The following is an 18,592-nucleotide window of genomic DNA, read 5'->3' as shown; positions in this document are numbered from 1 at the left end:
GCAACATGGGATTATATAATATTAAATAGAAAGAAGAACTATCTTAAGTGTGGCTCAGTTGGTGTATACCACCAACTGAGCCACACTTAAGATAGTTCTTCTGGGAGAGACAGAAAAGAACAACATTTACCTCATGCATCATCACGTAAAAACAACAGAAGTTAAAGAAAATTTACACATATGTACAGGAGAGGTTAACTATAGTTTTAAACTGGAAATAGAGCAATAGAAAAGGAGTGTGCCAAAAGAACGTCTGTATTACATCAGAATAACGGGGTGTGAATGAGATAAATGGCATATGAAGTGACGATACTGAATTAGTGCCAGGTCAGTCCCTGTGTCATGGTGTCTAAATTTGAACCTGCAGTGTTTAGTTCAGAGCTGGTACAGGGTGTCTTAGTTTCTGCTACTGAAACCTAATCCTTGCACAGCAACAGGGGGAGGTCCCTCTGAGCCACTGTTACTCCACAGTGAACTGGTCTAGTCTGACCAACCACCTTTACTCTAGCTCTTGTCATCACCCTGAGAACATGCAAACTATCCAAGACCAGTTTTGCTTCTCCTGATGACACTGAATGCAACTCATACATCTCCAGAAGTCAGGAAAACCACCACAGCAGATCAGCCAAGGAAAGAAGTGCTCAGATCCGGTACCAACACATTATCATAAAAATACTTTACTTATGCTAGGTGGAGTAAGTTTTAACTACATTATATAGGCTAGATTTGAAATATTTAGTCCAGTGGTTACCAACTTAGGGGCAGGGTCCTTCCAAAGGGTTATGATATAAATCTGTGGGGTCATGAAATGATTGGGAGAGGAGGAAAACAAAGAAAAACCAAACTTCTGCTACACACATTTTCAGTGTATTTTTTATTTTCTATTTTTTCCATAATAGCTAGGCTACATTAAAATACAAAAAAGATTAGCGAGAGAGCCCTCTTTATTATTGTGACAGCATTGAGGCATTATGTGATTTAATCACACTTATTTACACCAAAGATGAATTAGCCTAGCTAGAACTGCTAAGCTATGCTAACACAGTTATGCTAACTTGCCTTAGAAGGGAGAATGTCTTTGTGTCTGTTCTGAACATGATTGTTACAACTATCTTTCAATAAAATGTTATTAATTTTTAAGAGGTACATAGGACACTGGCAACAGAATGGTGCATAAAAAAAGATGTGTTAGTTTGTACAGTGTAAACCTCATGAAAGTAATAAATATGTGACCTTTTATAATATCAGTTTATAGCTGAATAATGGATATAATAATAAAAAACAAACACAAGTCTTTAAATAGTTTTAGGGGCATCTGGAACAGGAAAATTGCCCCTGTGGCCCCCACTGGGACAAGATGTCCCTTTACATGATAACATTTTAAAAAATGCATAAACAGGACATGATATGTAATACTTACCATTATAATATCCCACATACTGGGTTTGTTTATGCAGTGCTGTGCTGTACATACTAAATTCATATCCAAACACCTAGGAGTAAACAAACGATGTTCTGGGGACTCTTACCCCATCTACAGTAGATTTTCAAAGCTGAACACACACATGACAGCAGTAATATTTCATCTGTCCTGTAGATGGTGACAGCATATAAGAGAGACTCCTGTTGTAGACTGACCTTTCTATTTATTTATTTTTTTCATTAGGGATTTGTATAATCACATTAATGTACAAAACAAATAGCTCAATATCAGTGAAAACCTTTTATGCCAATCACATCAGTTTAGTATTGGATAATAACAAATAACTCTTTCTTGCACATTGTTATTTGGCTCCTCCTGACCTGAGGCCTGTTGAACTCTGAAGCAGCTTATCCAAGAATAGATGACAGTATCAGATCTGTATTTAATGTTTTCCTTTGAGTGAAGCTTAAATTATTAGTTAATTAGTCAATCTGTTGATCAACAGATAACATATTTAGATAACTGATTAAAGTAAAGTAATTAATCAAGCAAAAATCCAGGTAGTTGGACAAAGTTAACAATTTGAAGACCACTTTGGTCTGTGAGAACTTGTGGATTATATTTTTTTCTGAATAATTAATCGAACTATTTAAAAAAAATCTGCATTTGAATTGATGATGGAAATGATGGTTAATTACATGTCTGACTAACAAAGCAGGTGTAAAAACATTTATTAACCTGTTTGTTTGGGTTAGGTTAAATATCCTTTGCTTTGTTTGGACTCTAAAGGTAGTTTAAAATTTATACATGCCACTGGAAAGCATTTTAATAAGCGCTGAAGTAATTATTCACGCCAAAGTGCCAAAAATGTTATGGTTCTAGCAATTCAAATTTGGGGATTTGAGGCTTTTCCTTTTTGCGCTTTACGGGCGCGCCCTCTAGAGCGCGCGTCCCACCGAGAGCGCGCGGGGTGAAGGGGCGGGGTCGCGCGGAGTCAGCAGCGCAGCCAGGGATGTGAAACTTGTCCCGGATATTTACCTAACTATACCTGGCTTTCCCGACGCGCTCTGGTCCGAGGTTTTAACAGCGGAGTGTCTGCGGACTATGACCCGTCTCTGAAGCGGGACGACGGAGGTAGACATGTCTTTTTTGTCTTTTAAACATTTTGTTCTCCCCAACAAAACATTCATTTGGCCAAGTTGTAGTTACGAGGACTGTCGTGGCTGCAGCAAAGTTTGTATGTAACTTACGGTGTTCCTCCTTTTGGGTGTGTGTAGCTATAGAAAACCTAAGGGTGTCAACAGGTTCCTTGTTTGCGCTGTGGCTCAAAGTACAGCGAGTTTAGAGTAGAGTTCATTATCGACAACACGGAGAACAAAATTGTGGGCCTTATAATCAGAAATAGGCCCCGTTTATCTAGTATGATTAGGCTGCCTTTAATATGCAGTAGGGAGTAGGCTATACAATATGAGCTTTACCATCTATGCTAGGTGTTTTTGTCCTACATTGTACACGGTTATTTTGTAGGTAAGGCTAAAGCATTGATATGCGTTAAAAACATCTCTGTCTTTATTTCCTCATCTGTAGGTAAATGGTCTTATACTTGTATAGCGCCTTTCTATGCTTTTACAGTACACTCAAAGCGCTTTCACATTATTCGGCCATTCGCACTTCCAAGCACTCACGCATTCACACACCAGTGACATCACCGGGAGCAACTGGGGGTTTAGTGTCTTGCTCAAGGACACCTCGACATGACAAGCCGGGAATCGAACCGCTAATCCTCCGGTTAGGAAACGACCCGCTCTATCTCCTGATCCACAGCCAGCCCCGAGGTGTAATGTGGGCACAAGATGCAAAACACTCAGTGAGGTCATAGTCTGTGCATTATGATGAACCTTCTTTTAAACGTATCATTTCCTTGTAAATTCATTAGAGGCCTGCCTGTGAGAGGGTTATTATGGAAAACCAGTCATCGGACTGGGACAAGCTCTACTTTTATGTATTCAGAGTATGTCACCCTGTTCAAACATTAACTCAAAACACTGTGTGCCCTTTCAGTGTGAGACAGGCTGGCCTGGATCCATTAATCGTTCACCTGGAAACCAACACAGGACACATGTATGTACGTACACTTGGATGCCTACAGATGCTTACACATAGATATTCTCAAAGTCAGGGCATAGTATTGGCTTTGAGTGCACATGTACATGTGTGTGTGTGTTTGTGATCATGCATTGTTTGCAGCAGCAGGTCTGAGATCAGTTGTAGTGCTGTAGATGGGTGCGTTCAACTCTGAAAATGTTTAACATTCCTATCATTCAGCTGCCTGCCAAAGGCGGAGAAACACAGAGGGAGAGCATAGGGATATGTTCAGACCCAGGCCAAATAATAAAGAATTACACTCACAGTCACTCCTTCGCATTCACAATGCATTACTCACTGCAGCCAATGCAACATCCAACACATATATTACTCATCATACAGATTCATCCTGAGGGAGGTGTTTTCATTGAAAGACAACAACCTGGAAGCAGCTGACACTGGTTTTGTGGATGTGTGCGTTTGTATATGTTTCCAGGTCTCCTCTCAGTGACACGCTGAGGGCAGGGTGTTTGCCTTGAGAGGGAGGCCAAGCTACGGTGGTAACAGTCATGCCAAAACCAGACCTGCTGTGCCTAGTTCAGCTGCTGGACGGCACTATCGAGACCTTCAGAGTCAGCGTGTGTAATACACATTTATACACACACAGACACACAGTTTCCTGTTTGTTGCTGAGATCATATGTTGCTCCTATCTGTCACTGTTCTGCTAATGATCGTAGTGTCAGTGCATGATATAGTGACAGTCTATTCTTTCCTGTTCGCATTGATCCACATATCCTGTTCAACATGGCGACCTTGGTTTGAAGGACACACCCACCTCTTGAAGCTTAAAGAGAATGTTAAACCACACATCAGCATATCATGTCATACACAGCCTGACAACGGTGTGAGCACATCTGCAGAAAGACAATCACAGTATTGCTTTCTACGACAGCAGCTGTGCAGCATCTTTATGTGCCTGGGAGAGTACTTTGATTGTAATGTATGAAGAAATTCCAATATTAATCTTTATCACTCTCTCTATTGCAGCTTCTGTGTTTCTTGTGTTCAAATAAGGTTAATTGTTTTTAAGGTTTTAAGGTTAATTTGTTTTAATTTTCAGCTTTACACCGAAAAAGAACACGGACACTTAGAACTGACCAGAAGAGCAGGAAGGTCATTTTAAACTGATCTTCACCTGGGTTTTGTGCCCACACACAGAAAAAATGTTTGTGCTTCCTGCTGTGAGAACATGTTGCAGTTTACAGTAAACATAGTCCTCTTGTAATGTATATGTAGTTCTGGCAACATACAGTACAGAGAAGAATGGGGAGAAAATGCAGATGAGCTGTGAGTTATCCCTTAGAGTGATTAATAAAACAATGAGTGCTGTGCTGCACCTGGATACATGCATTACTGATTGTTCTGCAGCTACATTTACTCATTTTTGAAACATACGAATCAAAATAATTATTAAAACTATTTATGTCTTAACCATCTCAGCACACATAACAGAACAAATAGGCAACTTATAAATACCACTCAGTTTTTTGCTGGCAGTACTGTTGTTGTTTAAATCTTTCAGAAGCAGGATGAAGGTGAGGTTCTGTTGGACCTAGTATGTGACCACCTGGGCCTGCAGGAGAAGCAGCTCTTCAGTCTGCAGATCAGAGAATCCAGCACAGCCATCGCCTCTGTCACAGCCAACACACACACTTCTGTGAGCTCACTGTTCATCTGCTGCACATTTGGGCTGAGATTGTAATGTATTGCATTCACTGATTGCTGTTTAGACAATGACAACCACAGCGTATACTTGCATAAATGTTTTTCAACCCCAGTTAGCCATTATACTTATTGAATTTCTTTCTCTCAGAGATGGTTGGAGCCTGAGAAACCCTTGAAGAAGCAGATAAAAGGTATTTGACTTCAGAGAGTTTACTGTCTTTACCTAGAATTATCTTTCTAATCAAATTTAAAAAAATTTATTGTGAAATAAATTTGAATACTTAGCTAAAGAGGAGATGTAAGAGGGAAGAAGTACACTAGAAGTGTGCCGCCATACATATATGCCATATTTGACACAATGATATTTTTCTGCAGGTCTTGTTTCACCCTTTTATCTGAACTTCAGGGTACGATTCTTCATCTCTGATCCCAACTCTCTGCAGCATGAACAGACAAGGTCAGAGTGCATGTGCTTATCTGTTATGTAACAATTGTACAATTTATAGACACATAGGACTACATATTGCTCTGGAGTAGTTGTATCCCTCAGAAATGGTATATATGTTAGGATTATGGATAAAAACCAAGGATGAACTTGTTGGGATTTATTTATTTTTGACATTTTTACTGCACTTTCAGTATTTTGGCTCACTTCTGGCCCAAATAAATAAATAAATAAATAAATTCTTGTTTTTGTGATACAGTGGCAGCTCCAAGTGAAGGTCTAACAAGAGTAATACAGTAGTTTGCAGCTCTGTGAGACTAGTTAAGTCACATTCATGTTGTAGCAGAGTTATTGTAATTAGTAGTGTCTGACTTGTTAACAACAACAAGTCATATACACTAGCTATCCCACTAGCACGGTTTAAAACACCAATGTGTCAGGCTTCTTTAAAGACATGTCTGCAGGAGACAGACAACAAAGGTGCCTGGTATGGTAAACTTCCTCGTTTCGTCTCTGCAGGCACTTGTACTTCCTCCAGATCAGAAGTGATATTAGAGAAGGACGGTCAGTAACAGACACAAGCCCAAACTCAACTGCTCATCTGCTTGTGCACAGTTTATGTTTAGCAGTTACAGTGTGTAATCATGGAGTATGATTGCAGGTTGCAGTGCCCGCTGAGTGCAGCTGTAGTGTTGGCTTCATACGCTGTGCAGTGTAAGTCTTATTTCCTCCTGGAGAAACAAATGATTAATGACTTAATAATAGCAGTGTGAGTAATTATTCCTGAGGATGAGAATGCTCTCAATAAGCAGCAGCTCCCTGCCCCAGTGTGTCAGCGTGTGTGAATGTGTGGCTTTGGTTATGTGCTTCTGTGTGGGTGCTCAGCTTGTCTTTCCATCACCTGCAGCGGAGATGGGGGATCATTCTCCGTCCAGACTCCCTGGTTACCTGTCAAAGTGCCACTTTATCCCAGAGCAGGATGAAGACTTTCTGTGTAAAGTGGAGGACCTGCATCCACAGCACAAGTAATTCAGTCTGTTATACTTAGTTGCTAATGAAAAGCAGCTAGTTTGTTGAGCAGCTGGTTCCTGTCATTTCATGTGACCCTATGTTTGCATCCGTGTTCCCAGAGGGCTGAAGCAGAGCGAAGCAGAGCTGTGTTTCCTCAACATAGCACGGACACTGGAGCTGTATGGGGTGGAACTGCATACTGCCATGGTAGTATGGTTTATTTACTATATCATGCTTTGCATCTTTTTGATTCATCTCATGCAGGACACTTTTTGTCATTCCCTCATCACTCGTTCTTTCTCTCAGGACATCAACAATGCCCCTCTGATGGTGGGTTTGGCCTCGAGTGGTGTTGCAATATTCTGTAACATGGTTTGCTCCAGTTTCTTTCCCTGGTGAGTGGTGATCCCAATAATTGGATAGCTGTTCTTGTACTGTGTCTGTTTCGCTAACCAAAGGTATTCTCCTTATGCAGGGGGAACATCATCAAGATTTCATTTAAGAGAAAACACTTTCTTATACATCTGAAACGTAAACACGTGAGTCTTTCTATTGTTAGTATATTGTTCTGTTGTTAAATTCTTAATAGCTAAAAAAATCTGCTCTAAACAAATCCCTGCTTTTTATCGCTCTACATCCATTAAACTCCAATGAAACTTTGGAGTCAGAACAGTGTTTTTTTATTTTTATTATTTTAGTATTTTTATATTGATGTGTGTGCAATTGTAGCTAAAATTAGAACATTTTCTTTGTGAACTGGGGGGTTTATGCACAACACTTTCATTCTTCAACGAAATTTCATAAATAAAAGCTGAACTAATAAATGGCTTACAAAGATGTGAACATGGCACTGGTTGAATGGTTAAAGAAGCAGAAGTCTGTATGTTACAGGGTGAGACCCAGGATTGTGAGGTGTCTCTGATTCTGCCCTGTCCGAAGACCTGTAAGAACCTGTGGAGGTCCTGTGTGGACCATCACTCCTTCTTCTCCTCCAGCCGGACTGCCAGGAGCCCCAAATACAACAACAGCACAGTTCAGTCCTACAGAAAACTGATAACGCAACACCTGGGCCTCGGCAACAGTAAAACTGAGACGTGAGCCTCCACCTGTACAATTTTATATAGATGTTCCTGTCACAAACACTGAATTTTACCACATGTTGTTATTATTTCTTCTTAATTTGCAGTGGTCCGGTGTGCCAGCGGGTGGTGGGTGGGATGGTGTGGAACGTAGTCCTGCGGAGGTCGAACTCATCAGAGTATCTCGAGACCAAGAGTCTGCCTTCCAGATCACCCCCAACCACCCCGAACTGGTAGGACTGGTCCCTGTTAGTCAGTGGTGGTAGAAGTACTGGGATTCTTTACTTAAGTAAAAGTAGCAGTGCCACAGTGTAAAAATACAAGTAAAAATCCTGCATTCAAAGTATTACTTAAGTCTGTGTAAATTCTCGGTCGTCCAGGTCATAGTAAGCTGAGAAAAAATCATTTTTTTCTACATTTTTTTCAATGTTGCTTAAATAAAAGTACAAAAATATTCACATCAAAAGTACAGATGCATTATTCTGTACATCACTTTATTGTTGTATATTGTGTAAATTGAACTAATCTTAACTACCCTATATGCTGTTTTGAATCTAATAATTTTTATTTAAATTAGGCTATTTTACTGCTGGGATCAACAAAGTCTTAAGAATATACAGTTTTCTTTAAAACCTGATTCTGAAAAGTAACTACTGTTGTAACTAAATTTATCAAAATTAATTTAGTTACAACAGTAACTAATTATTGTACTTTTACTCCGCTAAATGTATCAAAATAAATTTAGTGGAGTAAAAGTACAATATTTGCCTATGAAATGAAGTTGATTAAATGAAGTCACAGAAAATGGAAATATTCAAGTAAAGTATAACTGCATCAAAACTGTAGTACTTGAGTAAATGTATTCAGGTACTTTCCACCTCTGCTATTAGTCATACTGTAAATTCTTAGAAAGTATTGATTCCAGTTTCCTGAAAAAAATCAGCAGAAGCTATTGACTGATGTTTTTCTCTAGCTCTTCGTAGGCTCTGTTATTAGTCATACAATGTGTTTTACAGGATTTTAGGGGAAAGAAATAGCTGGAACAAATTACACACTTATGGCCTTATGTGAAATTTGTATCCATCCATTCATCTTTTTTTTGCTGTTGACCCAGATTTAGGTCATGCCTAATGATTACTTAATAATATTTACTATGATGTGATAATTATTTTTGATATAGTGATGGGAAACTGACAGAAATGTGATATAAATGTCAATAATTCATGCACTTGGCCAATAATTCCACGCCTTGTATCCCTACTGGTTTTATGTGGTATTATAATGTCTCAGAAAGTCTTAAATTCAACTTGCAGAAAACCATCCTGACTGTTTTGTCCCCTCGGCAGGCGAAGTTCTCGAGTTCGTCATGGCATCAGCAAACCCCGTCCATCCTCCATGGAGCTCAACACTGACATGAAAGACATGTCAGAAGGGGAGGATGTCTTCTACACATACAGATCGTCTGTGAGCAACAGTGAGGGAGATGCTTCACCACATCGGTTAGTACCAGTTGCAACAGTAACTAGGCACAGTCTCAATTTTTGTCCCACTCAGCAGATATTGGTGGCAAGACATATATTTTTATATTTTGAATTGCAGCTTGATTGAGATAAAGATTTTTTTTTTAACAACCATGAAGATATCACAGTATTAATGTTTTACAATAAAATATAATTTAGTTCATGACTGTTTAAAAATTGTTGCCACCAGTTTTATGAGAAAGTCCCAGTTGTTGTCTGGTTAATAAGCTTTTTGGATGTGCCTCAGCCAGTCTGGTTTATTCATAAAGGAAGCACCACTGTGTGTTTGTGTTTTAATGTATAGGTAATTATATTAATCGCAATATTTTCTGTAAATCATTCAGCTCTAACTTGTGTTGTCAAAGCGCTCATATAAACCATGGGTAAAATTCTATTAAGATGTAAGACTAGTCAGACTTATGTTATTATCACATGTGAAGGTAATGTGTGACGCTATAAATCTCTTTATGTCATCTCTTTTAGCCTTTCTGGCACTTACAGCCAAGCACCAGATGAGGCTTTGGTGCACACTGATGACAATATAGGAGGGGAGGACAGTTTACACCATAACAACAAGGTCTGTTAAATTAATATCTGCTTTTAATAAATGTTATCACTGTATATCCATTCATGTATGTGCATGGGTGTGTTCATCCTTTCCTGTGCAGGATGCTCTCGGCGACGGCGACTTAATGCTAATTTGTATTACCCCGGATCATGAGGGCAAGTTTGGCTTCAATGTTAAAGTAAGATCTGTCTTACACTCTTTGTGTCTCTTACCCACACAAAGCAAAGTTTAATGTTGTTATTTGTATGTATTGTTACTCTTCTGTTCTTGTTCCTTAATGTTTCCTAACTCCTCCTAGGGCGGGGTGGATCAGAAGATGCCTCTAGCCATATCCCACGTTAAACCTGACTCTCCAGTAAGAGTGGACTCAGATGTGTTTGTGTTTTGTTTTAATGTAGTGCCTCCAGGTTGTGTTGAAATAACTTTATAATGAATCTACTGCAAGAACAATGTGGACTGATGGATAAATATTTAGATAGATGTTCTGCACCGAAAGAGAGCTGCAAAGGATTGTCAGTTAATTGGTTAGTCACTGAAAAACTAATGGGCAATTATTTTTATAATTCATTCATTCATGGATTAAGTCATTTTTCAAGCCAAAATGCCAACTTCTCAATTGTGAAGACTTGATGTTTTTCTTTGTCTTGTGTGATAGTAAAATATTATCTTTGGGTTTTGGACTCTTAGTTGGATAAAACAATGATTTTAGGAAAATGTGATGGACAAAACAAAATATCTTTATACAGTTATGTTAGATTTGTGTGTGACCAAGATGCATACTGAGCGAGACATTTTACTGTTGAAAAATCAACTTGTCAGTGCTCGCTGCTGGAAAACTAAGCAAGGGGGACACTGATTAACCTAAAACCTAGTTTTGCATTTCTGCTCTGTGATTTCTTGTTACTTATTACATGTACGCAAACACTTGTCAGGTTTTAAATGACCCTCTGTTGTTTGTAGGCAGGTCGATGTGAGCCCAAACTCATGGAGGGAGACCTGCTGGTCCTCATCAATGGTCGGGACATTTCTGAACACACACATGACCAGGTCGTCATGTTCATACGAGCCAGCAGAGAGTCGCACTCCAGAGAGCTGGCCCTGCTCATCAGACGTAAAGGTGAGCATAGAGCTGAGAGAGGAAATGGCTGAAGCAGTGTGCGATCCCAATGTGCACACTCATGTTTCTGTGAAGTATAAGGACAGTCATGAACCATCCTTGTATTCTAGGTCCTGGTCGGGTGGCACCTATGCTGCAGTTACCTCCCACCCTCACACTCACCAGCCAATCACAGGGAGAGAAGCCACAGTCACCTGGCCGGTCAGAGCGGGTCACGACACTGGAAGAGTCGATGAAACAGCTGGAGAAAGGAATACAGTCTGGCACACTCTGTTTCCATTTTGAGGTATTTAAAGTTCAGCTGGGAACTAAACAGTGAATGGGTCTTTAAAGATGTATTTATATGTAGAACACAAATATTCAAATGGGTGTATATGTCTTTACTTGAAGCAGGATTTAGTTTGTCCCACTTAGCTATCTGGGGGATCATAATGAACCTTTTAAATGCTGTCTTTGGGACAGATGTTGGCCCTAATCTTCACTTGGACTCGGTTCCTGATACACTAAAACAAAGATGCTGTGACTGGCCTGGAATTTGTAGTTTCTTTTGTGTAAGTTTCTGTATATGTTTATGTGCATGTGTGTCTGTTTGTGTGTTTCTGCACGCTTGTAATTTCTAGAATTTGTACCGGAGAAAGCCTGGTTTGTCACTAAACTGTGCTCGGCTTCCTGAGAACACGGACAAGAATCGATATAAGGATGTTTTACCTTGTAAGTCGTGCTTATTCTGACTACCTGTGTGTCGGCTCTACCGCTCATCCCTTCCCTGCCTTCTTTACTAACTTTCTAACTTTGATTTGGTGGTCGCCACTGTGGCATCTCATGAAATTTAATTGGCTGACCCCGCATTGCGTCAACAGCTCTGTTCTGACCACACACACTGTGGTCCTGCTCTCCTTGCAGATGATGCTACCAGAGTGGTGCTCCAGGGCCCGGAGGACTACATCAACGCTAGCCACATCACGGTGAACATCACTGACATGAAACTGTGTGTCTTGTCCCTCTCTGTCACTTAATGTAAACTCATCCCCTTTGTGGCATGTGTATGTGTTTGTGTTTGTCTCTTAGGTGGCGCCGCCAGTGTCTGGTGTGTGTTTATATTATATTGCAGCTCAGGGTCCCTTGCCACAGACCTGCACTCACTTTTGGCAGACTGTTTGGGAGCAACAGACACATACCATCATCATGCTTACAACTCTGACAGAGAGAGGACGGGTATACATACTTCTACACGTTCATACTGTTAACAGCCACACTTACACAGGAATGGAAATGAGTAAACACCAAGGGAAATGCTTGAAATTACACTTCTCAATATCAGCAATATTTCAATAGTGATTATGCAGATTAGTACATGTTGTTTCATGTTTTATTTGATAGATGATTACTATAATTAAAAGCTTCGGCAGTGGTGTTTTCGCACAAAAATAATGAATTGGCACAGTTGTGAGTAATTACGGGGTTTCGCCATGCAGAGAATAGCTGAATGTGAAGTGTGAGCGGGATGCCAATGAAATCAGCATTTGAGGGTGAAGTCACATTCACACAGGGAGAGTGAGGCAACGAGATATCAAGGTCTTGTTGAATGAAGATGTCTCTGTCTCAGTTTGGCTGTTGCTTGGTAACCAGATACTCTCTTTAATTTACCGGTTTCCTGACATTCATAAAGCAGTTTCTCTGCACTTGACAGTCTCACACATGCACAAACTGACAGTCCTGATGAATTGCCTTCGTTCCTCAGACTGCCGAGTGGAACACACCATGCTATGGAATATGAGTTTTATTTCATGAAAGCAGAGTGCAGCTGATGCAGCAGCAGTAGTAAAGTGTATCCTGACTGATGAGTCATGCCACAAGTAATGTAATTTGTTGGTGATGTCATACACTTTGCAGACAAAGTGCCACCAATACTGGCCACATCCCCCGGAAGTGAAAGATTATGGGCACATGCGGGTGAAGTGTCACTCTGAGGAGTGTAATCTGGCATATGTGACAAGACAGTTCACTCTGACACACACACAGGTACAGTAACAAATAGAGCTGCAATTGTTAGTTGATTAATTGCTTAGTTAATTATAGAAGTAATCTGCAACTGTTTTGATTTGATTTTGATTCAATGTTTGTCATTTTTAAAGTACAAAATCTAAACACTCTCTTGTTTCAGCTTGTCAGATTTGAAAATCAGTTGCTTTTCTTGTTTTTAACATTGAAGTAAATTAGATGTTTTTGGGTTTTTCACTTTTGGTTGAACAAAAGAGGACCTTTGATATCTCCTTGGACAAATGTAGCAAATGTCACACCTCCTTTCAGATCCAAGTGAAAAATTAGCAAAGCGTGACCACAGTCGGGAAAACACAGAGCTTTTCTAGTATGTTTTCAGTGACATGCACCATGCCATATGTCACATAACATAGCGCACCACAGGCTGCAGCCGCTCCTGGCAAGCTACCTGCAGCCAGCATACAGTTACTTCCGTGTGGGTGGCTTGGTCTGTGTGTGGGTGTGGGTGGGCATGTGCATTTGCGTGTATTAAAAAATTTTGTGGCACACCTGTGTGTAGTTGGGCAGGTGTGTGTGGATCTTTCTGGGAAGTGTATCTGAGTTTAAAACACCTCATATGTTAGATAATCAGATTAAAGGAGGTGTTATCTGCATTAACTTCCATAGAGAACAGGTAAATAATCAGACACTGGTCAAGGAGGCATGAAGTACGAATGTACACACATGCATACGCAGAGTGTATGAGCCCATCTGTTCTTCTGGCGGAGTGAGTTCATCTCTGCATGGAGTCACAGGCCACATTATAAACTCTGAACACAGCCATTCTTATTTCTGATTTAGCGTTTTTTTTCCCCCAGCTCTGGTCTTTTCCTCTATCAACTCTCCTCACAACCTGTTTTGTCTGTTTTCATCTCCCTGTGTCGTCCTTCACTTCCTAATCTCAGTGTCACCTACAGGTCGTGCATGTTTTGTTTTCCCCACCTGTTCTGTTTTGCCACTGAGTCCTCTGTTGTTTCTATTGTCTCATATACTGATTAACATCAGCGTGTGAGCCTGCAGTATTGTTGGTGATATGTTTCCCAAATACTGGTTATGCAGTACTTGGATTATCTCTTAAGTGTCTCTCTTTGGTATTTTTGTGTTTTTATATTGAATAAATGTGTGTGTCGGTGTGTGTGCGCTTAGCGGGGTGAGGAACGTGCAGTCACGCACCTGCAGTATGTCGCGTGGCCTGACCATGGTGTACCTGATGACCCTTCGGACTTCCTGCTGTTCGTCAGCTCGGTTAGGGAGAGGAGGAAAGGTGAAGAGCCAATAATTGTACACTGCAGGTAACACACGTACTGTACCTTATGCTCTAATTGAACACTGCCAGCATGTACTGAGTGTACTTGCCTCTACTGTACATTTATTGCCGTGTTTGTTTTAAATTACTCTTCCAGCGCTGGGATTGGGCGGACAGGTGTTCTGATCACTATGGAAATGGCACTGACTCTGATGGATGCGGGTCGGCCGGTGTTCCCGCTGGACATTGTCAAAACACTGAGAGATCAGCGAGCTATGATGGTTCAGACCACGGTACAGAGAAACAGAGCATGGATTTTGTCATGATAACCTGCTGCTCGAGAGAGTTTCTGTTGGCTGTTTTAATTAGTACCTTGTTTTTGTTCATTGTCTGCAAAAGATTTTTAGGTTGAGAAGTGCTATTTAAAATCTCCACTGAACAGAAACTCGTAGAGTTAGTCACAGTTTGAGACATCGCTCTGCTATAGCTACTATACTTTATGTTTGAACTTAGCTATGTGCTAAGTACAGGTTCAGTACAGGCTGTTCAAATATACAGTACGTATGATTCAGAAACAATGTGGTTTATATATATTTTATTATTGTTAGGCATACTGCATGTCATTTGAAATGTTATGAGTGTGGTGTAATAGAGCGCTTCTGGAAGATTACAAATGAGCTGTATGGTCAGAGTTTTTTATGAAAATATTATGTAAGCGAGGGGAGGTGAGGCTTACTGTGAAATTCATTGTGCTCATAATTACTTTCTAAATTCCAGTGCCACAGATTTTGACATCTGTGGGGTCCTGTCATCTGCAACCTTCATTAATTCACAGAAACTTGACTGCTACTGTATTCTACTGATGGCTGACGAGCTCGGTAACCGTACTCTGTGGCACCTCAGTGGTAGCTGTCGAGGAAAAGTGTTACTCATTGCTTTGACAGGAGCTAGTGCTGGGAATGTAGCAGGCCTGCAGTCACATGTCGGCTTCTAGGGCACTGCTGCTACCACTATCACCCTTATTTTGAAAAGATCCGTCGCTGAGGCTTCTTCTCTTTGATGTTTTGTTGGTGAAGGAACTCTTCCTCATGTATTTGTCTTAGTAATGGAAATATACACAGTCATAGGACAGACCTTTCTTTCTTTCTTATAGGACAGACCTTGATGTTAAGGATCCATATCATAAAGGACAAGGCTGGCATTTTGCTATCATTTTTTAATCCTCAACAAATAAACAAAAACTAAGAGTGTGTGAGCCCATATTAAATACTTTTTTACTTTTTCACCCTATTTATGGCATTCAGCCCCAACCCCACTTTGTCCTAGTGGTGATGTAGATGGCTCACAAATGCATAGTTGACAATTTGGGGCAGCTGTGGCTCAGGAAGTAGAGAAGGGTCATCTCCTAACTGGAGGGTTGGCGGCTTGATTTCCGGCCTCTGCAGTCCACATGTTAAAATGTCCTTGACCAAGACAGTGAAGCCCAAGTTTCTCCTGGTGGCTGTCCATTGGTTATACGCTGGCTTAGGAGTGTGAATGTGGTGAATGAGCAAGTAGTGCAAAAGTGCTTTATGTGTGCTGCAATGCAGACAAAAGTCCTAGACAAGTATAAGTCCATGCAAGTAGTGTAGGTCTTTGGAGTCTGTTGATCAGTCTTCTACTTTGGTCCAGGTTGAAATATCTTCCTGTTCAGCCTCAGTTGTACTTTGTATTTAGTGATAATCCACAAATGTAAGCTTGCTAACACAGTGCTAATATGGTAAACATTACACCCATCATCAGTATGTTGGCATTGTCATTTTGTGTATGTTGGCATGCTGACTTTAACATTTACCTCACACAGACAATACTTGTTAATAGGATCAGTTGATTGTTGGTTTGATTTTGTTTCATGGGACTTGTTGAGAATAAGAAATACATAGAATATTGCCAGTGTTATAATTTAAAAACAGCACTGTTGTCTGATAAATAATCACACTTTGTATTCTGTGTGTTTCAGTCTCAGTTCCAGTTTGTGTGTGAGGCCATTCTGCAAGTCTACAAGGAGAAACAGAGAGGATCTACAGCACCGTAACTCAAATCAGCAGCAGGACCAGAACAGACACATTTCTTGTTTCAGCCTCATGTCATAGAAAGCAACTTCCACAGAGCGCTGTAACAGACTAATCTCTGTCGTGGCTGGGGGAGTGGTACACAGGCTGGATGATGAGAGTGTAACTAGCTTCAGAGTCTTTGATCTGTGTAGCCTGGATTCGGTATGAGACTCTGTCTTACATCTAGTCTGTCTTAGTTTTCGCTGATTGTGCATTAAGCTTTTAGAGGCTGCGGTCTCCATAGAGACTGATGTGAGCTGCTAATTTCTGTCCACAAGGCCAATCAGGAGTGACGCCTCTAAGCCATGTGTGCCTTAGACTGACACCTCCCAGTCAATGGATTGAAGCAAGCCAAGCTTTCAATCACTACAGCAGATACTGGAAGGTCATGGTGGTGCAGCAGTGCACACTAACCACCAGAGGAGCACCAGATCCACAGTTTATCACTCTTAAATTATTAAAACACTAAATAAAGACACTGATTTATACTGGTGTATTTGCTTTGTCGTGTCTTCTGATAATTAATGTAATAAAAACAAGCCTGTTTCACACTGGCAGAATGAAGCTTGTCACAGAAGACAACTACAGAGTAGTTTTATTTTTAAACTTCAGCCAAGTGCCACTAAACCTGGCATCACATCAGTGAAACCAAATCGTTATCACAAACTGGTCATGACAAAATACTGACCTGCAAAATGGCAAGGCACATTTCTAACAGGCAATTCAGAGTGCTTTCCAAAGGAAAAGAAAAGCACTGACAAACCAGAATAAAACCAATCAAGACAAACTAACAAGCATTGTTAAAATGAAATAAAACTAAATGAAGTTAAAATAGACAACTAGTAGTTAAAAGATGATCAGAAACAACTATAATACAGTTACAGTGCAGTAAGAAGACTAACAGATATTAAAGTGCAGATTGCAGTGTGAGTATTTGTGATGATATTCTTAAAGCGTACATAATTCACAGTATATTTGTGCACTGGTTTCTGTGGTTCTTTTTGCAGATACAGCTAAATGCAGGCATGTACAGTAGGTAAAGTTGTTACACTGTACCCACTAATGAGCCTAATGCCACTAAAATTTGCAAGACAATACAGAATTTATTCACATCACTAATAATTTAGGCTATTTCCAGAACCACCAGACTTCTGCACAAAGGCCCACATTTGTGAGACGGGTTTGTGTTTTTATTCTGAAGACAAGGTGCACGTTTGTACCACTGAGGACATGTTCTCAGTCTGCAGCTTAAAACTTAACACATGGGCTCAACCCAGAGGTTAATAATGACAGTGATACATTTTTAAGGCCATCATTACTGGTGTCATTTAATTATTTATTTTGTGTTTCAAAATTTTTTATTCTGGTGTTTTATTTATAGTTTTTACATTTCTGTTTATTCTGTCTCATTGGTTTATCGTTTAAATTCCAGCGTGAACGTCTCAGATTGTTTAACTGTCTTTTTAGCCCCTTGTCAGTCATCTCTAAACGCATTATATATTTTTATCAGTTCGACTTATTACCAAAGGATTTCTAAAGTCTTGGTGTAGCCACGATAAACAGCCCCCTGGAAGCCCTCTAACGACCCTGGGGACACCTGGATCCCACAGTGGGGGCCACTAAGCATCGACTAGAAGCTCTGTTCCCTATGGCCAGGCGGGTCCGTGACAGACAGGTGGCGCTGGCTCACCGGCGCTGATAGGTCGGCCAGTCGGGGGAAACAGAAGTTTGTTCGGAGCTGTGTTTCTACGCAGGCGCAGATCAAGCTGTTTGTCCAGTTTCGCTGGTTGACTTTTACCTGGGAGGTATAGTTTCGGATCGCAGCGGGGGAGGATAAGCAACAGCAACCGCAGAGGTCGGCCTCAGACCAGAGGTGATAAAGCTTTCCCTCCCCGGCCCCGTGTGACTCAGGGGTTCCCACTGCGGGGCGTCGGACGGGATTTCTCCGGGATTTTAGAGTCGGTGCGCAACAGCGAGCAAGGCGGGAGGCAGGTGCACTGGAGAGGACAGGGCAGTGGGAGGAGGAAGGTTGCATGTATTTCCGTGAGAGTCCTGACGTTCACACCGGACCGAATGATTGGGAATCAACTGGTTGGCGCCTCGGTGGTCGACCTGTGTTAGTTTCATTAGTATGCGGCTGGACATCCATCCAGAGGACTGATCGGCAGCCCTGAAGTCGCTTCCGTGCCTGCTGAGTGACTCCTCGCCCCGGGGAGGACGAGGAGGAGGAGGAGGCGG

At 40.9% G+C, this 18,592-nt stretch overlaps 1 protein-coding gene across 4 annotated transcripts; it reads left to right on the top strand.

The window, feature by feature from the left end:
• Window positions 1-2,404: 2,404 nt before the first annotated feature.
• ptpn3 (protein tyrosine phosphatase non-receptor type 3) lies at window positions 2,405-16,912 on the top strand. Of its 4 annotated transcripts, none has more exons than XM_020607249.1 (27): window positions 2,405-2,557; window positions 3,485-3,544; window positions 4,005-4,146; window positions 5,093-5,227; window positions 5,384-5,426; window positions 5,611-5,692; window positions 6,200-6,244; window positions 6,342-6,394; window positions 6,588-6,705; window positions 6,811-6,898; window positions 6,998-7,086; window positions 7,167-7,230; window positions 7,583-7,785; window positions 7,878-8,003; window positions 9,117-9,269; window positions 9,774-9,867; window positions 9,959-10,036; window positions 10,157-10,213; window positions 10,819-10,975; window positions 11,086-11,261; window positions 11,596-11,686; window positions 11,879-11,940; window positions 12,044-12,190; window positions 12,869-12,997; window positions 14,162-14,307; window positions 14,419-14,554; window positions 16,261-16,911. In XM_020607249.1, the coding sequence occupies exons 3-27, from the start codon at window positions 4,078-4,080 to the stop codon at window positions 16,333-16,335; spliced, it is 2,616 nt and encodes an 871-aa protein (XP_020462905.1). In that variant the 5' UTR covers window positions 2,405-2,557; window positions 3,485-3,544; window positions 4,005-4,077; the 3' UTR covers window positions 16,336-16,911. The 4 variants fall into 4 exon arrangements, with proteins under 4 accessions (XP_020462905.1, XP_020462906.1, XP_020462907.1 ...); XM_020607250.1 differs by having other exon boundaries at window positions 3,485-3,548; XM_020607251.1 differs by lacking the exon at window positions 7,878-8,003 and having other exon boundaries at window positions 16,261-16,912.
• The last annotated feature ends 1,680 nt before the right edge of the window (window positions 16,913-18,592 follow it).

The sequence above is a fragment of the Monopterus albus genome, unplaced genomic scaffold (genome assembly GCF_001952655.1).
Source record: "Monopterus albus unplaced genomic scaffold, M_albus_1.0 scaffold84.1, whole genome shotgun sequence".
NCBI lineage: Eukaryota > Metazoa > Chordata > Actinopteri > Synbranchiformes > Synbranchidae > Monopterus > Monopterus albus.
Note: the sequence above shows the minus strand (reverse complement) of the source record. Positions and strands in the feature narration are given on the sequence as shown.